The sequence below is a fragment of the Sceloporus occidentalis genome, unplaced genomic scaffold, assembly GCF_023333645.1.
Source record: "Sceloporus occidentalis isolate IW3139 unplaced genomic scaffold, rSceOcc1.0.p SCAF_22, whole genome shotgun sequence".
Taxonomy (NCBI): Eukaryota; Metazoa; Chordata; class Lepidosauria; order Squamata; family Phrynosomatidae; genus Sceloporus; species Sceloporus occidentalis.
The window spans coordinates 14,632,502-14,652,602 of NW_028317002.1; the positions used below are offsets into that span (position 1 = coordinate 14,632,502).

A 20,101-nucleotide genomic window follows, 5' to 3' on the forward strand; every position below is an offset into this window, starting at 1 on the left:
CTATTGTGGCTACGTGGGGGCATTATGTACCAGGTAAGTCACAGAACCAATGAGCCTAATTGGGCATGCCATACCTGATTCGTCACCGGACGTGAAGGGGTTACATGCCAGCTGGCTGTGTGATTTATTTATGTACCTGTAATTGAATCTACCAAGCCCTTCTATCCAGGGTACAGTTCCCTTGTTATCCTACAGCTTGCATGTTATATGATATTCCTCTAAGTTACAAAAATTAGCCAATACAATACATTTAACTAACAAAACACAAAATTATTGTATTGTTTATATTGAATACATCATTCAAAGATTCACAGTGTGGGTTGGAAAACGTATGGGGACCCCTAATCACTTCAACAAAAGCTAATAGGACTCATGAGTTAGTAAACCTGAAATCCAATGAAACAGGATTGGAGTGTTTTAGAGCTACTTTACTACCATGCCTTACAAAAAAAAAGAAATCTCATAAGACCTGCAACCAAGAATTGTTGATTGTCCCATCTGAGACACGTAGACGTCATTTTAACCCCCTAAAACTATATATTTCCTAAAACTAGACAGCTCAGGGAATCTAGTTAGGGGCATATTAGCCTGTCCCATGCAACCAATTTCCCACGGGCGCCTTCCAAATTTAGTTTAACAAAAAAAGAAAACATTTTCACATCCACTTTGCGGTTTCACCACGATTAGATGTGTGAAAAAACACTTGATTTGTGTTCGGTAACACTCCCTGAGTACAGCGATACCCCACATGCATGGATAAGTCATGTTTCTCAGACATTGTGGCGTCAAAACTGGAACGTGCGCATTTCAATTTTTTTACTTTTTAAAATATTTTTTATCAGATAACTTATAAGTAACAAGTTTAGGCCACTGACATTGATCACGGAGACCGATCAATAATCAGTGACTTAAAATGTGACTTAAAATTAAGTATTTTTTTTAAATTAATAATTTGTGTTTTTTCATAATTACCCTAGATGACCCCTCTCTTTGAGGGCAGGGTCATCCAGGGGCTGCCATAATGATCAGATCACTCCTATTGGCCAGGAATGATCTGATCATCATCAGCCCAGCCCAGCATTTGACCTGGAAGCACCCTGGACTTTCAGGTCAGTGCTGTTATTTTTTTTTATTTTTTTAACTCTTTCAATGCTGATTGCTGAAAGCTTGATGCTCCCCAAGCTTGTGGGGACTAATATTAACCCCTGCAATGCTCTGATGGGGTCATACACAATTGCGGCATTGAAGGGGTTAATTGAGCAAGGGAGGGGGTAGGGGCTGGTCTTCACACACATGTGGAGACTGAAGAATCCTTTCTCCCTGTCCCTGAAGCTGACTCTGGCAACTGGTACACAATCTCCCATAGACTGGAGATTGCAGGGAGGAGTCTCTTTGATCACTCCTGTAAGAGTGATCAAAGGGCTTGAGGGGGTTAACGCTGCACTGACGCTCTCATAGAGCGATCAGGCAGCAGGGTAATGTTGTGTCAGGTCCCCACACTTGCTTGAAGCTGCCTGTTCACTCCATGAGAGTGTCAGTGCTACGTTAACCCCTTCAACGTTGCGGAATTATATGAAAAACGGATTTGGAGCCAACATAAGCACTCTGTGGGAGTGATTGAAGGCTCGGGGGCGGGCTCTGGGTGGCTGTGCTGTCTGCTTAGACACCCAGGCAGACAGCAGCAGCAGCACCCCCAGATTGTGGCAATGTGGGGGCATTTTTTTGAGATGACGTACCTGGTACGTCCCGGTCTGAGGGTGACATGTGACCATGAAGCACCAGGTACGTCCTGGTCTAGAAGGAGTTAAGGAAGAATGTTCTAAAATTTCTCCTGAACGTTGAGCAGGTCTTATATGCAGCTGGTTTGCAGGTTATGTTGCCAAAGGAAGTTGGACCAGTTATTTAATACAAAGATTTTTTCTTAAAAAAGATTATCATTATTTGTGTTGTATTTAGGTTAAGCATGTTGAGTTTGTCTTAACTTGTGATTTAGATGTAGATCAGATTACATTTTATGAACAATTAATACAGAAAACCATTTAATTCCAAAGGGTTCTTTTACTGTAAGAAAGAAGACCAAGAATTAAATACGATTTGAGATACATCCAGAGAAAAGGGCTGATTGATTCTTACATGCTATCAAATTCTATGTTTCTCTCTGTTAGAAACAATGGTTACCTGCCAGTACAATCTGTAAAGATGTAACATTGAGGTAATAATTAACATATATGGATAATGGACTGTACTGCATAGCCACAGTGTTTATAAAGTTTTATGAAATCAGGCCACGTCGGTGATTCCTTGAGTGCTAGGAAAGCGTTATGGAGAAACCAGTAAAGAGAGCTAAAAAAACTTGAAAGAAACACCAACTCTTAATAACATTACAACACTGGTTCATCTGCAGGGTTATCGGGGCCTGTTCTTACTGTACCTACTCCTAGTTTTGGAAGAGTCTACAGTATTTCAAATACATTTCCTGGTTGGTAGCAGTAAAAGCTGCTTTGTGTGCCCACTATGTAGGAGGTGAGAGTAGGTTCTCACCCTATTGAGAGTGTGCCTTGACGTGGTGGGTAAGCTTAATTATGCTTTGGCCAATTTATATAACCAAAACCTCTCATTTATATTATGTTTATATATTCGTTGCCAACTTTATTAGGGTGAGAAGTGCAGTTTTTGTTTTATGTAAAGAGAATCGGTGGCAGGAAAATTCTCCAACTGAAGCCTCACCGAGCCAGTGCTAGAACTGATTGGCTGTGAGTATACCACTTTGGAAAAGGCAGCTATGTAACTTGGGGTGAGAGGTACATCTACTTAGGGATTTATGCACTTTCCAGAGGAACCGCATGAAAATGTAAAGGGACCGTTTAGCTATAACATGCGTTAAAGTGCATATGATGGCTTAAGTGTACCTTTAAGAATAAGTCCAAGAGAGTATTAGTGCTTTTAGGTGTAGTCCATATAAATAAATAATATTGTGACTAATCTCCCTGATATAACAGTGAACAATAGTGGGCATATAGAAATCAAATCGCAGATTTATTTTGAGTAGGGATACATCAAACTCTCCCTACTTTAAGACCTTAGCCCACATTTACCAACTCTCATTGTACTCTGTAAGCAGTTCCTGACTATTTACTCTCTAATCAAACAGTAACAATAGACTTTGGAGTCTCCAGCTTGCAGCTTCCTCCAGAAATCGGATTTAATTCCTTATCAGATACAAGCAGTAAGTGTTTCCTCACAATGCTAAACCCAGACCACAAAGAGCCAAGGTCACACACATCTTATTCAATAGAAACAGTTTGTACCCTGACCCACACAAACAAGGTCAGGTCAAACAAATTACAGTAGACTGGCACATACTACCATGACTCACTCAGCGACATAAGCCAGCAGGGCAACTTAACACCTTAGCAGTCAAAGGTGCAAGAATATTTAGCCAGTGGGCCCAACCTGGAATATAAGGGCTTCTCAACTTCAGATCTCAGGACAAGTACCACCAATAAGAGATGAGACCACATCACTACAAGATAAGTATGCACACAAGATTAGGTCTCATACAATTTAAAAGTACAATGAATATACTGAAGAGGTAAAGGTTAAGGACTGTTATTCCCTCAAAGCAAGGATATACAAACAAGGAATGTTCTTTAACGGAGAAGGGGTCAGGATCTAGCCACAACTACTTTGAACAGCTTGTTCATATTCAGGCCTCTCCTAAACAATCCATGGGGGGTATATAACCATTGCCCAGAGGCCTGCATGTCCTGTGGGCCATTTGGAAGGACAAAGTCTCCTTTCGATTAAAAAAACAAAAACAACTCAGCCCTGGACCACTAATTACAGGGGGCTGGAGGAGAAACCCTTACTATGGTGGAGGAGTTCAGAAGCCTCTTCTGATTGCCTGAGTCCCTCCACACAGCTCAGTGTGATGACCCAATCCAGTACTTGGTGAAGGAAGGGTCATTAGCAAATTTAAATCTGCAAACATTTACAGCTGGAGCATAAAACAGTGCTGTATACACAAAATAAATTCTAGTCCAATAAAATTCATTCTGCAGACATTGCTGTCAGTCATGTTATTTTTGACAGTGGATCTTTTCTTATTGGCTCCTAGTTTCCCGCAGTTCTGTGAATAGTTTTTACCCATAAGTACAATACAATATGATAAGGTATTTGAAGTAACTAGACATGAAAATAAAAAATAAGTCTCATGGAAGTTCATTTTCTATAATAAAAGATGGCATCTCCCTCTAGTGGAAAAAAAGGAATTATTTTCGCAATCTAAAGAGAAGATGCTTGTGTTCAGGTGAACTCCGTTTAGACTTGTGCATTCAGATTTGTACAATATTAACTTTTAACAAACTTTTATAATCCGACCTCAAATAGAGGATGGATAACACTAAGATCTGGGGAGGGCAGAGTGGCATTTCAGGGGGTATAAGGCATACAGGGTTTTTTTTCTATTCTGGTGTTTGTTTTTAACATACAGTTTGTTCCTTAAATGAATTAAAATAAACAAAAAATTTACATTTATTTTTTTATCCGATTAACCCCTTCGTGACCAAGGCTGATTCTATTTTTTGTACCCTTCGTGACAATGGCTGTTTTATCATTTCTGCAGTGTTTGTGTTTAGCTGTAATTTTCTCTAAACCCATTTACTAAACCCACACAAGTTATATATTGTTTTTTTCAGGACAAGAAGGGCTTTCTTCAGACACCATTTTTTTCATATGATGTAATTTCCTATAATAAAAATAATAAAATATGACGAAAAATTGAAAAAAACAACACATTTTCCCACTTTTATTTGAAAAATCTTTTATTCATCATAAAAAAACTACTGAAAAAACCTGCTAAATAGATTCTACTATTTGTCCCGAGTTTAGAAATACCCAACGTTTTTATGTTTTTTTGCTTTCTTCTACACGTTATGGGGCAATAAGTACAAGTAGCGTTTTGCTAATTCAAAACCATTTTTCTCTGAATCTGGTAATTCTGTCTCCATGTGGTATTTGGGGCATCTTTGAAGCCAGCAAATTAAATTTACCCCACCAAACCATATATTTTTGAAAACTAGACACCCCAGGGTATTTTAGATGCTGATAGTTTAACCCTTTCCATGCACTAATCCTACCACCAACCCTTGTCAAAGTTTGTGATAGTAATTGTTTTTGGTGTTTTTTCACACACTTTGTACTTCAGGTGTGAAATTACAGCTCCTGGTATATGTTGCTGTCACACAACACCCCGATATGTGTTCAGCAACATCTCCTGAGTACATTGATACCCCACATGCATGTGTTTGTCAGATTGTTTGGGGGCAAAAGGGCCACATTTGGAACATGAGCAATTCAGTTTTTCAACTAGGAAGTTTTACATCTGGGTAAAGAAAAATGCTTGTACCCAACTATCAGTAGGGACAGGTTACAAGAAAGCCTGGCCTATCTCCAAGAAGGGATTTGATCTAGCACCTTAAGCGGTCCCTCATGCCACGGAATGGACACAGGGTTCACTTGACAGTGCAAATAAAAACGCTTAAAAAATGGTGGAGCAAATAAATGCTAAAAAACAGTAAATGTAACAAAAAATAAAAAATAAAAAAAATACAAAAATGGAGCAGGAACAAAAAAAAAATTAAAAATGGGAAACTGTGTGATACAACTTGAAGCAGTTACCGACACAGAGTGCAGGTTTTCCAGGGCAATCTGGACAGTAAAATGTGGTGTCCTTTCTTTGCCCCCTGCTGTAGCATACCCTGCATCTCTTTTGGGGATTCTGTTTCTTTGCTGTAGGGGGGATTTTAAAAATAAAATGGGTAGCCCCAATCCTGCTGGTTCCCATCACCACTTGGGGACCAGGTGCATCACGGTACAAGATACCTGAAATTACTTGGAGCTGAAACTGCAAAAAAGCCCAGTGTCTGCTTTTTTGGCTTTCTAGTGACCCCAGCTCTGCCACGGGCAGAAACCTCCACGGTTCTCTCATCGTGGATGGTACTCAGCATGCACACCTCTTTTCTGTCCCTGAACTTCAATGCCAAAAGCTCCTCTTGGCGTAGAGCTGAGGTCTCCCCCTTTCCTAGCCGGGTACGTGCCAGGTGTTGTGGGAAACCCAAGCGGTTCTTTTTTATAGTACCGCAAGCTACCGTATCGAAACAATACAGCAGCTTGAACAAAGGGACGCTTGTATAGAAGTTATCTACATACAAGTGGTAGCCTTTGTTCATAAGGGGGAATATTAGGTCTCAAACAATCTTGGCACTGGTGCCCAGATGTTCTGGGCAACCTGGAGGGTCAAGGTAGCTATCCTTACCCTCGTATACCCGGAAGGCAAGAGTATATCCTGTCTCGCTCTCGCAGAGCTTATACACCTTCACTCCATACCTAGAGTGCTTGGAAGGAATATACTGCTTGAATCCCAACCTTCCTTTATATTTCATCAGGGATTCATCCACGCAGATATTCTTTCCAGGTGTATAAACCTCTGGAAACCTGGCAGCGAGATGGGTAATCGGGGCGGATTTTGTAGAGACTATCAAACTGGGGGTGCTCCTTAGGGGGGCACAGGCTGTTGTCATTAAAATGCATGAAATGAAGAATCATTTCATACCTTTGCCTAGTTATAGTTTGGGCATAAATGGGGGTACTATAGATGGGGCTGGTGCTCCAGTAGGAGGAGATGGAGGGCTTTTTTATAATGCCCATTAACATTGTGAGTGCCCAGAATTTAAGAAATTCTGGCGCGTCAATGGGAGTCCATGGCTGTTTTGCCCAAAAAGAATTAGGGCTAGCAGCACGGTGCTGCTGGGCATAAAGGTTAGTTTGTGCGACAATGTCTCCCAAGACATCATCTCCCAAAAAAACCTGCACAAATTGCAGTGGAGTGAATCCTGTAACATCAATATTGATGCCAGGAATTCCAGAAAAAGGAGGGATAGCTGGCTTGTACCTATTAGGCGCTACCCATGCCTCTGGTGCACTGCCACAACTACGTGTGGCAGGCGTCCTAACAGCCACAGATACATCACTAGATGTATCTGTGAACTGACCAACGTCAAAATCTGATGCTGTATCAGTGACCTCAGAATCTGTGGCCAAAAAGACATACGCCTCCTCAGCCGTATACCGCTGCATGGTTACAATTGCAGCAAAAATAGTGGGGAAGGAAAGGGTTAATGGCTCTAAAAAAAAAAAAAAAAAAAGTTTAAGAAAAAAAAAAAAAAAAGGAAAAAAATAAGGTAAAAAAAAAAAGAACCCCAAAAACAATTGCCACTATGCAAGATCACTGTTTATGCAGTGATCAATGGCAATGAAGGGGTTAATATTGAATGGGTGGCTCTTATAAGAGCCTTTGGATCAATATATATATATATTTTATTGAGAATACCTGAAATATCCGAAAACACACCGATCTGTCTCTCTCCCTCACTAGAAGCAAGTGAAGGAGGGAGGCAGATCCAATACTGGTCAAAGGCAATGTTTAGAAAACATTGCCTTTGATTTATCAAATCATGATCACTCTTATGAGTGATCTGACCACTAGGGGTGTTATTCACTGGATGTCCATGACACCCCCCCCGATGATGACAGCAGGCTCCGCCCCCCGGCTTGATGGGCGCCGCCATCTTGAAACACCGCGTGTGTTTTGAAGACGCTGGTACCGGGAAGGTAAGTTAAGCATTTAGGAAGCGATCGCGAGTCGCTTCCTTTGCTAAACAGGTGTTGCAAAGATGCCTCGCTACTGAGGCATCTTAGCAACACCAGCTAAGCAAAGGAAACGACTCGCGATCGCTTCCTAAACCCGTTTTTCGGCGGCGGGCGCCACCATGTTTGAAAGACGTGCAGTCTTTCAAACATGCTTTTTTATTCACCCCTAGGAGCGATCGTGGGGGGGGGGGCAGAATGTTTTTTTTGGTGTTGCTCAATGCCTCGATGTCGAGGCATTAGAGCAACACCGTTTGAGTGAAAAAAATCGATCACGGATCGATTTTTTCACCCGTTTAAAGACGTGCCGGTCCTGGCACATCAATTGTCGTAAACGACATGTTTTTCGGTGACGTGCCCGGACCAGCAATTGTCATCAAGGGGTTAAACGAAAAAATAATCGACCAACTAATCGATTATGAAAATAATCGTTAATTGCAGCCCTAAATGACATCATATACAAATCCATCTGCATTAATATGACCTCTGTGTGCACTTCTGCAAAAAGGCTGAGCCATGGGGACACCCCCCCTCATAACTTTTTGCAATGTGTGCTAAGCCTCACTGCTGCCGGGCACGGAGACAGGGACACGAAACCAGTCAGCGGAGAAGGTATGGAGACAGTTGAGAGTGTGAGAGAGCATGGCAGAGTAATGGTGAGTGACAATGCGTTTATATTCCAAATGGAAAAAGCCCTGGGAATTTTATCTGAACCAAAAGGGAAGGAAGCAAAATTTGTTATCCAAAAACAAATGGACCAAAACAGAAACGAGAAATTTCTCCATGCAAAATATATTGTTTTCAGGCAGTTACATATTAGCCGCTTGCATGTTTCCACTGCACAAACACCCTGTCTCCTTACGCTGACTGTAGAGAACAATGCAATGGCTCACCCAAGGAAAGTCAACCAAAAAAATCACTACTAACAAAACTGTCAGCCTCCAGGATAAAGGGTTTTTTTATTTTATTTTATTTTATTTTAACAAAATGAGGTAAAACCAAGTTTTTGCTAATGCTCACCTACATTACTGTATACAGAAAGGCATTTCATGCTCGAGGAATTTTCTCTTTCTACAAGACTTCCCCATTAAATAATTTTACACTTTCAGGCGCAGGATTTTCATAATCTAAGGACCAGAATTTTTTTGTCAATAATTTTGTTAAATAACGATTCAGCTTTTTCATATTTGATGAACATGCACAAATTATAAATTGTTTTGTACAGGACAAGTAAGGCTCTTATCTCATCCATTTTTGGTTAAAATTTCTTCTATATTGAACAATGACCCAATTTATGTTCAGCAGCATCTCCTGATTACAGTCATAACCCACATGAATTTTTTTCTTTTTTTTCCATGTTCAAGAGGGCCTCGTCTATCCTTTAGATATTACACTATGTAACATATTTTAATAAATTTGGGAGTAGTGACCCTAGGTGGTAGGGCAAACAGGCACTTTAAAAAACTATTTCTCTTTTGTTGCTCTGTCCTCTGTGCAGTTTCGCTTGAGATACTTTTGAGGACCTGTGATACATTTTTTACTCCAGTGCTTAACTCCTAATAAATGTTATTTCATTTTTCTTAATAATATTTAATTTTTCCTGTTTTTTTTTATTCTATGCATTTCTACCCTATGCATGGAATTCGCCCTAGTTTTAAGTAAACATTAATTTCACATAATGTCCCCATGTCACACCACAAATCATTTTTTAATAAATGATGCTGCAAAATCAGTAAGAGGATGTGATGGAAAATAGAATATCTACTACTATGCATAGTACCTTGTTCCTCAGCCAGCTCTTAAAATAAATTGTTACCTTCCTGAATGTACAACTGTGGTAGCCTTCATTTTGTCCTGATTGGAAGAGGCACCTGTGCTTTTAATCCACCTTGATGAAACCTGTAACATACTGGCACTTCAGAAGAAGAGAGAATAGGGTGTTAATAATTATGCAGCACTTGCTATAAAAAGGACACAAAAAGTAAGGTGGTGATTTGCAGACGTAAAATAGTTCCTAACAAGTAAATGTTTTCGCCAAAGTTTTACACTATTTGAAAAAAAAAAATAAGTATGTAACATATAAACTGCTCCTAAAGGTAGATTAAACAATACGATTGTTTCAAGGGTACAATACACGGGATTTTTTGCACGCAAAACAAGTTGAAAGCACACTAAGTGCATCATTTGTACATCATTTTAACTGTCCCTTTAAGAGGGAGACAATCTGTCTTTGTCGCCAAGGCCTTCTTTCACCCCCTTCTAGGGGTTTTCTGGTTATAAGTGTATCACATTGTTCTGAAGCCTTTAATTCTAAAAATGGGTTTATATATTATGTAAGTAAAATATTTTTTTATTCTAACTAATTCTTACTCACTTACATGAATGATTATTAGGTCACACAAAAGGTCTGGGTAAACCCCTATGCTGCATGCATGCTACAGGTTGGCACAGGTGATTGCCGGGGGATCATAGGTTTAACAGCTCCTCCAGCATCAGATCCAACAAAAAGGTGATCTATCAAGCAGTGTTGGATCCTCTTTTAGTAATAGCATTACAAGGGTGGCTAATCAACGTTATGCAAGGTGAGTTTACCAGAGAGGACAAAAGTTCCTTTATCGAAGGAGTAAACATCGGTAAATGTCTTATATATGTCAAAAAAATGTAAAAAAGTAGATGCTGATTTGTTTTCAACACATGATCTTATCCCACAATTCAATTCACAAAAAAGAAAAATTCTTCGTAGTGTACTAAATTGTATATAATCATACCAGCTGTGATATGTAATTCAGGGTACAGTCCAGCTATTCTATGCACTTTAAATCTATGATAGCTAACTTATTTTATTTTTTTTAGCATGCAACTCTATGGATTTGATCACTGTACCTGCCCAGAAGCAGTCTGCTAATATGTATGTATGGGATATTCACCACAAGCCAGTACTCAATCCAGTACTAGCTCAGGGGAGAGCTGCAGCAAGTCTACAAAACCCCAGCTATTTTTGGTAACAAAACTGTCTGAAAATGCTCTGTGTTAACAGTAAAAAGAGACCTGGTAGAAAACAAATAGAATATGTTCCATAGATACCCAATATCCAAAACGCATCATTATGGAATAAAATACCTGCCTTTTGAGTTGAATGGAAATTACTGCAGTCACAACTTTAATTTACAGCATCCATCTATTGCCCATTTGTTGATCCGTGTCATTGTTTTAGAGGCATTTCATTTAAAAGGTTCACTTTATTGAAAGCGATATCAGAAGCATTGCAATGATTATCTAATGGATTTCCTCTCCCTTATCCTTACCCAAATCTTACAAAGGCTGCCTGAACCAATCAACAAGATACCTTTTCCCATCATGCACAAGGTGCTTATTTTACACAAGTTTTTTTTTCAAAATTAAAAAAAAATACAGTTTATTTAGTGTATACTACTGTAAAAAAATTGATTTTGGGAAAATAGTACGTATTCGCCTAAATTGGTCAAACCGTTTGAGTTTCCTATATTAAAAGTCTGGTCTATTGTGACACACCTCATGACAGGAAATATATAAATATAAAAGCCAATTACTTGATATTAGAATTAACCAATTAGTCAAATGTCTCAAGTTATTCAAATCTTCAAACATCTCTCTATGCATCCTCTAAATAAAGAGCTACATCTGGATCCATTTCTCATTAGTCCATGTTTATTTAGAGCAGGATAAATACACAGGAAAAAATAAATTGCTTAGCAATCACAGTGCCTTGCTGAAAACATGTATAGTTTGGATGTGATTATGAACAATTTTTTAAGACTTTATTCATCATACTTTATGGTCTTAAAAACATACAGCAGATCCAGCATGAGCTACTAAAATAGTTTGGAGCACAGAACATTCATCCGGTTCCATATATACTAGTTAAATTTACTACACACGATAGTTACTTTGTAAGGTTCTGTTGAGACCTTCAAGTCCACTCAAGTGTTGGTGTTCCCATGACTGCTCCCCTGATGTGGCTATATAGAGAGATTCCATGTTAAAAATGTATTCTGTGCTACACATACAATCAAGTCAGGGAACTGCTCCTATTAGCTCTTCTCCTGACGGTTGCGATTGAGGACAGCTTTAGGAGTAAACTCCAACTTCTCCTTCAAACTAATGACTTGGGTAAGATCCTTCCCAACAGCTTCTTGAAGTGTTCTCTCTTCCCTTCGCTCCAAAATACTCTGTTCTTCTGCTACTTGTGCTGGGGTGTCACGAATGAACCACTCCATATGGTATCCAATTGTACCCACTACAAGTGCCACAGGAAATGTGATATATGGAGCATATGTCCTGGCTGCTGTCCATATCACGGGCCACATGGTACCTGGCTGGATGTAGAAATGGACCACCAGAGTAATGCACTTTAACGACGTTGGGTAATTTTCCAAAGAGCCTAAAACATTAAGAAAATGTGATTACCAGATGCAAGCCTACCACATCTGGATCTATATATATGAATATAAAGCCCTGCTTTACAAGGTCACCACTAGTTATTTAGAATATAAAAAAAAATATGTCCATAGTTATTTTCTTCCCTGTATTAAATCAGTCCATGGCATGAATTTGGGTGGAAACTATTTCTTTACAAATTAACCTACACAAATCTTATATGATTAAATAGAGGATTTGGGGAAGTTTCCAAAGGGATCACAGTCCCTGTTTTATACAGAATACAATGTGTCGTGCGTTTTCCTCTTGAAGCTCCATGCACTTGCGTGCACAGTATATCAATACATACAACACGTGACAATGCACGCGGCTTATTTACTGTTACATAGCGCCAGCATTTTTCGCAGCGCTGTATTGTAGTACCAGTAGAAAATCAATATACAGTCACTATGGATTTCATTTCTTCGGGAAGAATGTAATTTGGAAAGACAGACATATCCCAGTGCAAGTAAAATTATACTCTTACATGTCTCTGTAAGGACTGAGCAGGTCGCAAGCTAGTCAGTCAACCACATGCCCCGTTTCCCAGCTGGTCTGTGCAGGGTTACCCACATTTATAATTTGTACCTACAAATACACAGTTACCGCTTCATGTGAGCAGATCAGTATAAGCACATGGCTTTATCGCACACTCTCCTACCTCAGTGACATTGGGCTCATGAAGACCACTCACCAAACCGCATCCACTTCCTGGTCACGTTCAGACTGCTGATGAGCGTATTTCATTGGCCCTGACTGTGCTTATAAAGCTTTTCAATGGCCGAGGTATTTGTCCATCAAGAGACGACACTACTACTACTTCTTCCCGCATAGGCGCTGTGGCCACCTAGCGGTCAGTCTTGGTAAAACATGTAGAGGCAACAATTATGTTTTCCATTGTTATAACTGTGATTACATATTTATACATTTACTACCTATTAAAGAAAATAAATAACAATAGAACGTGTGTTCACTTTCTATATTAGTTTCAGCTAAAAGCGAATCGACAATTTGTCTTCAGGACTTGCAGAAAGGGGTTTACTTATGCGTAGTCGTGGCCGAGTGGTTAAGGCGATGGACTAGAAATCCATTGGGGTCTCCCCGCGCAGGTTCGAATCCTGCCGACTACGGTCTCACTTTTGACCCGATTTATAATTCTGTAAAAACACAGCTGTCTTTCATTTTATGTTGTTACTGAAATAATATCACACACTGCCTTCAAACAATTTTTTGAAAATTTTTATTGAGGTTTTTCAAACATGTTTTTTAAACATTTTCTTCTGCATATAAAAGAATATACAGGTAAACCTGCCATATATATGCAAAGGGGGAAGCACTATGATGTCACATTGTCACTGTGATGTCAGCGTTTTACTGACTAAAGACGTTTTTATAAATAAATACAATATATACCGAATTACTGGAACGTATATAGTTTTGCTGGCCAATGACGTGTAAACTGTGGCCAAGTAGACAAAACATCAGTGCTGATTTCCCTGTGCTAATTCAATCATTATATGAATAGGCTATTTTTAATGCACTCATCACTGTAAAGTGTGTTGTGGCGGTGATTGAGCCTTACTGTCTGGCTTGACCCAGCTCATGAAAAGTGCAGACATACAAGCCACAGCAACATTACCAAACCCCCAGCATAGGTAGTTATGATTGTGTGGCTATTTCAATGTTCTAGCAATACTCTGAGGTCTCCCTGGGTAGCATTTAATCCTGCTGACTATGGTGCATTTTCTATTCCACAGACAGGTGATTTCATATAATTAGTGTTTGGAGGCCTGTTAACTGTGTATATTTTAGTTAATATATCTAATCGTTCTAAAAGTTATGACTGTGTAGTACCAAAGTGGGTATTATGACAGCAGCGCTTTTTTTCTAAGCACCATAAATGACGCCTGGGGCGAAGTTTAAAATGCCGCCACCCCCCCATTATCTACCCTTGCTCTCCCTGCCGCCCCCCCCCATTATCTACCCTTCCTCTCCCAACAACCCCCCCCCCCCCACTTACCTTTCAGCTGTCCTGCGGCGAGTCTCCCTGCTCGGTCTCGGTGCCGGCTTGTAATGCTGAGCACCGGAAATGACGTCATCTTCCGGCGCTCAACATTACAAGCCGGCACGGAGACCGAGCTAGAGGGCTCACAGAGGAGAGAGAGAGAGGCGGCATTTTGCCTTGGGCCGGCCCTGGGGGCGCCGAGCGGGTACTGACAACTTGGTAAGATAAAACCACTCGGAACCCCTCTCTCTCTTCTCGGCTTTGAAAAAAAAAGGGCTTCAAAAGTGCCGCCTGGAGCGGTTGCCCCACTCCGCTCCATTGTCGGGCCGGCCCTGACTATAATAAATGCATCCGTGACAATTTATTGAAACTTAAGTAATGCTAGCACTTGGCAACGGATTTAGAGGTGGACAGTGCAGAGTAAGGAGCATACCAGGAAACTTCCGCGCTCCGGCTACCAGGTGCCTTCCCGGCCAGCATTGCCCACTGATGTAAGCGGGCGATCCTGTGGCGTCGGTGGGAGGCCCCACTGCCGTCATACTGACTCATTCATGCTCACTAACACGCACGCATACAATCGTTCTAACACACATACTTCCACTTACACCGCACTCCATATTATACCACTTACTCGCACATGCACACACACATTCATGCTCACTCACTTATACATACACATCCATGCTCACACTTACATTGACCAAACAGGATTTGTCTCAGGCAGGGAGACTCATGATAGCACGATTCAGTCACATAACCTTGCCCACCAGACCATAGTCCAGCCACTTTGTTGTTTATGTGACATAGTACTAGCTGAACACACTGATTAGAAGATTTTTTCAAATTTTCTTTCACTTTGAGAAGAAAAACAGGAAACACGAGAAGCAGCAGTAAAATATAAACTTATGGAGCACAGGGGTGTGGATGGCTCTGGGGTAAGCTGGTATTGCGACTGGTATTTTTTGGGGTTCTTTTTCTTTCTCTTTCCATTCACTCACTCTACAATACACAACGTTGGCCAAATGTTTACTATAGATCTGACATGATGCCAGGCTTCTTGAGACACAGTCGGTGCTCACATGAGACACATTAACCAATTAGCCATAACATTATGACCACCTGCCACTTTTGCCACCAAAACAGCCCTGCCCCATCGAAAGGAGAGCTACTAGGATTGGAAAAAAAATTCATTGAATGCTGAGGCGACTTACTATATGTTTACTATAGATCTGGCATGATGGCGGGCTTCTTGACACACACTTGGTGCTCACATGAGACACATAAACCAAATAGCCATAACATTATGACCACCTGCCTATTATTGTGTAGGTCCCCCTTTTGCCACCAAAACAGCCCTGCCCCATCGAGGCATGGACGCTACTAGACCTCTGATGGTGTGCTGTGGTATCTGGCACCAAGACGTTTACAGCAAATCCTTTAAGTCCTGTAAGTTGCGAGGTGGGGCCTCCATGGATCAGACTTGTTTGTCCAGCACATCCCACAGATGCTCGATTGGATTGAAATCTGGAGAATTTGGAGGCCGAGTCAACACGTTGAACTCGTTGTTGTGTTCCTCAAACCAGGCCAGATCCCTTTTTACTTTGTGGCAGGGCGCATTATTCTCCTGAAAGAGGCCAATGCCATCAGGAAATATAGTGTCCATGAAAGGGTGTACATGGTCTGCAAAAATGCCCAGGTAGGTGGTACATGTCAAAGTAACATCTACATGAATGGCAGGACCCAAGGTTTCCCAGCAGAACATTGTCCAAAACATCACACTGTCTCCACCGGCTTGCCTTCTTCACATAGGGCATTCTGGTGCCATGGGTTGTCCAGGTAAGCAACGCACATGCACCTGGCCATTCACGTGATGTAAAAGAAAATGTGATTCATCAGACTAGGCTACCTTCTTGCATTGCTCCACGGTCCAGGTCTTATGCTCATGTGCCCATTGTAGGAGCTTTCGGCAGTGGACAGGGGTCAGCATGGGCACCCTGACTGAACTGCAGCCCTACACAGAACAACCTGCCATGCACTGTGTGTTCTGACACCTTTCTATCAGAACCAGCATTAACTTTCTTTCAGCAAATTGAGCTACAGTAGCTCGTCCGTTGGATTTGACCACACTGGCCAGCCTTAACCCCCATGTGCATCAATGTGCCTTGTCCACCCATGACCCTGTCGCCGGTTCACCGCTTTTCCTTCCTTGGACCACTTTTGATAGGCACTGACCACTGCAGACTGGGAACACCCGGCAAGAGCTGCAGTTTTGGAGATGCTCTCACCCAGTCGTCTAGCCATCACAACCTGGCTCTTGTCAATGTTGCTCAGATCCTTACGTTTTCCCATTCTTCCTGCTTCTAACACATCAGCTTTGAGGACAAATTGTTTACTTGCTACCAAATATATCCCACCCACTGACAGGTGCCGTGATAATAAGTTGATCAGTGTTATTCACTTCACCTGTCTGTGTGAAGTGTCATCAGCTTAACTTCCTTCCAATATTGGCTACACTGCAAGAAGACCTGCAGTCTTGGGCCAGCCTCTCCATCTAGTGGAAAGGAAGAATTAACTTTCTTTATTTGTTTTCAAACACTATATATATATATATATATATATATATATATGTATTGTTATGATTTATCTGGGACAAAAGAAAATCCCAGATCAAATTTCACACCCTAATACTTCCCAAATCCAAAGCAGCCTTATTCCTACTCGCGCACCTATTCAGGAGCCTGCCACCTGCTTAGAGGCTTGGAATATTTCCTTAACCTACCGCAAAAGCAATGGATAGGGATTGAGCGCTCAGACATTAGCATCCCCTTGCGTAGACTAGCCTGGCTCATGCCACTGAACGTCCTGCACATGGTAAGTCATAATCGCTATGTCACGGCTATTAAACCTGCCTACAATGGTGCATTTCCAGATCTATAGTATAATTAGTGCTTTGAACGTTTGTAGGATTGTTAACTGTATATATATATACTTTGGCACTGAGTAGAATATATCCAAGAGTTAGTATATCTAAAAGTTCTAAAATGTATGCTTACGCAGTACTAAACCGGGTATTATGAGAGCAGCATTCTCCTTGCCAACCAACATAATGACTTTATCACACACTAAAGTAAATGCATCCTTGACGATTTATTGAGACTTTTGTAATGCTAGCACCCCCTCAACGGATTCAGAGGTGGACAGCACAGAGTAAAGCGTTTACTCTTGCAATTGGCACGAGGGTTTAATTTGTAAAAGTGTAAATCCAGCAGAACAATCAAAACTAGTAAAGTCAGGCCTCCCTTTATTGCACATTAAAGTAAATGCATCCTTGACGATTTATTGAGACTTATGTAATGCTAGCACCCCTCAACGGATTCAGAGGTGGACAGCGCAGAGTAAGGGGTTTACTCTTGCAATTGGCATGAGGGTTTAATTTGTAAAGGTGTAAACCCAGCAGAACAATCATAAATAGTAAAGTAAGGCCTCCCCATTGGGAATTTGAACCACTGTCTCTACTGCATGAGAGGCGGGGATTCTAACCACTATAACAATGACTGTCTTACTGCATCTGTTCTCAAAAGTTCTAAAACCTTCATCATTGACTTACCTTAGCCACATACAAAACTTTTGTGAGGCAAGGTTTGTATGCTGGAACAGCTTATGAACACGTTAAGATTTCAGGCTGTGCTAATAAGGATAGCAACTGGGATCGAACCCGCGACCTTGGCGCCACGCTCTAACCAACTGAGCTAACCGGCCTTCTGTGTTGAGGCAAACGTGGCATAGTCCAAAGAGAACTCCTACTGTCCACGGCCCGCCCTTTCAACAGTTCAACGAGCAGTAGCTGGCATTGTTGGCCGATTCAGCCATACCACCGTAACAACAACAAAGGTTCTGTCATTTTAGCACTCTCTATGGACGCAGCCCATATTGACTTGCAAAAGCTAATTCTTCAGCCAATTTTGTTGAAGTTCTAAATACATATGACTACCATGCCTCAAATAGACATGGACACAAAATAATCCAGCTTGAAATCCTTAACATGTTCATGTTCTAATTTCTCTGAAATCCATCTTTTACTACAAATGTTCGCAACGGATAGCTGTAAATGAGCGGAAATCAAACTTTCTAGAATGCACAATATGTAAAGTAGCACAAAACAGAATTAACGTTTGGATGCTGCAAGTTCATTCAAATGCTTTTGAATTTGATGGAAAGAAATTGAGCAACATAGTAACGGTAAATTTTTAATCTCTGCATGTTCAGTGCGAAAGTAAAAATATTGGAACACAAAGGCTCCTTCCAACAGCATGTTAGCGTGTAGTCGTGGCCGAGTGGTTAAGGCGATGGACTTGAAATCCATTGGGGTTTCCCCGCGCAGGTTCAAATCCTGCTGACTACGGGGGTTTTCACTCTTAGAAGGAGCCGATACCAGCATTATTATAACATGTTGTGACTAGGCTGTTGTTTAGCGTTTTGTAAAATTGACTACAAAAGCGTACAAGCAATATCTGATCCCGGATACGTTGTTGTCCTATTCTTAGATCAACTTCTAGCAAACCTTCTTCTTGTGCTTATACACCAGTATTGTGTAATTCAAATATAAGCAAAATAAATAGCAAAATATAGAAACATAGCCACCCGGCGGGGATTCCTGCCACTATACTAACCAGGACTAGCATTGTATAATGTTGTCCAGCCACTGTGTTATTTATATGACATAGTACTAGCTGAATTGTACATGGACACACTGATTGGAAGATTTTCTCAAATTTGCTTTCCTTTACTGTATGAGAGCTGTAATGGTACCATTTATTAGCTTTTACGAGACAGAGTGGAATGAAAGAAGAACGCCATAATAATTAACTACTAGGATTGGAAGAAAATTTATTGGATGGTGAGACTACTGGTTCATGGATTTTATTCAGTTTTTCGTCAGAATGTCAAATGCTGAATAAAAGGAGAATACTGGAGTGGAATACTGTCCACGGCGCGACTTTTCAACAGTTCAACAAGCAGTAGCTGGCATTGTTGGCCGATTCAGCCATACCACCGTAACAACAACAAAGGTTCTGTCATTTTAGCACTCTCTATGGAGAACTGAGATTTCTGCATTTTGTTTTTACAAATTGGTCCATTACAATATGAAGTAAACTTGAGCAAAAAAAAAAAAAAAGAGTACCATGCCTCCCCGTCGGGGAATCGAACCCCGGTCTCCCACGTGACAGGCGGAGATACTTACCACTATACTAACGAAGACTGGCATTTGTGGGCATTACGCATCCATGCACACACAACTATATTGAGCAAACTGTATTTGTCCCAGGCAGCAAGGCTCGTGATAGCACCATTCGGTCACTTAACCTTGCCCACCTTGCTACAGTCTAGTCACTTTGTTTTTTATGTGACATAGTACTAGCTGAACACACCGATTAGAACATATTCTCCAATTTTCTTTTACTTTGCGGTGTGAGAGCTGTAATGGTATGAGCTTTTACGAGACAGAGTGGAATAAAAGGAGAGCTACTAGGATTGGAAGAAAATTCATTCGATGCTGAGGCGACTTACTATATGTTTACTATAGATCTGGCATGATGGCGGGCTTCTTGACACACACTTGGTGCTCACATGAGACACATAAACCAAATAGCCATAACATTATGACCACCTGCCTATTATTGTGTAGGTCCCCCTTTTGCCACCAAAACAGCCCTGCCCCATCGAGGCATGGACGCTACTAGACCTCTTATGGTGTGCTGTGGTATCTGGCACCAAGACGTTTACAGCAAATCCTTTAAGTCCTGTAAGTTGCGAGGTGGGGCCTCCATGGATCAGACTTGTTTGTCCAGCACATCCCACAGATGCTCGATTGGATTGAAATCTGGAGAATTTGGAGGCCGAGTCAACACATTGAACTCGTTGTTGTGTTCCTCA

General features: G+C 41.0%; 1 protein-coding gene and 3 non-coding genes across 4 annotated transcripts; 2 read left to right on the plus strand and 2 right to left on the minus strand.

The window, feature by feature from the left end:
* Positions 1-5,399: 5,399 nt before the first annotated feature.
* On the minus strand, positions 5,400-5,529 carry LOC149301098 (small nucleolar RNA SNORA35). The gene has a single exon (XR_016272255.1). It is a non-coding gene; the product is annotated as a small nucleolar RNA SNORA35 (small nucleolar RNA).
* A 6,248-nt stretch (positions 5,530-11,777) lies between these two features.
* LOC149301099 (small integral membrane protein 12-B) lies at positions 11,778-12,053 on the minus strand. The gene has a single exon (XM_089484431.1). It carries the CDS (start codon positions 12,051-12,053, stop codon positions 11,778-11,780), a length of 276 nt encoding a protein of 91 aa, XP_089340557.1.
* Positions 12,054-13,210: 1,157 nt separating this feature from the next.
* On the plus strand, positions 13,211-13,292 carry TRNAS-AGA (transfer RNA serine (anticodon AGA)). The gene has a single exon. It is a non-coding gene; the product is annotated as a tRNA-Ser (tRNA).
* A 5,195-nt stretch (positions 13,293-18,487) lies between these two features.
* Positions 18,488-18,569, plus strand: TRNAS-UGA (transfer RNA serine (anticodon UGA)). Its single transcript has one exon. It is a non-coding gene; the product is annotated as a tRNA-Ser (tRNA).
* Positions 18,570-20,101: the final 1,532 nt, after the last annotated feature.

Excerpts from the sequence above, each read along its gene's own strand:
- LOC149301099 (XM_089484431.1), bottom strand. The coding sequence starts at position 12,053 with ATGTGGCCCGTGATATGGACAGCAGCCAGGACATATGCTCCATATATC.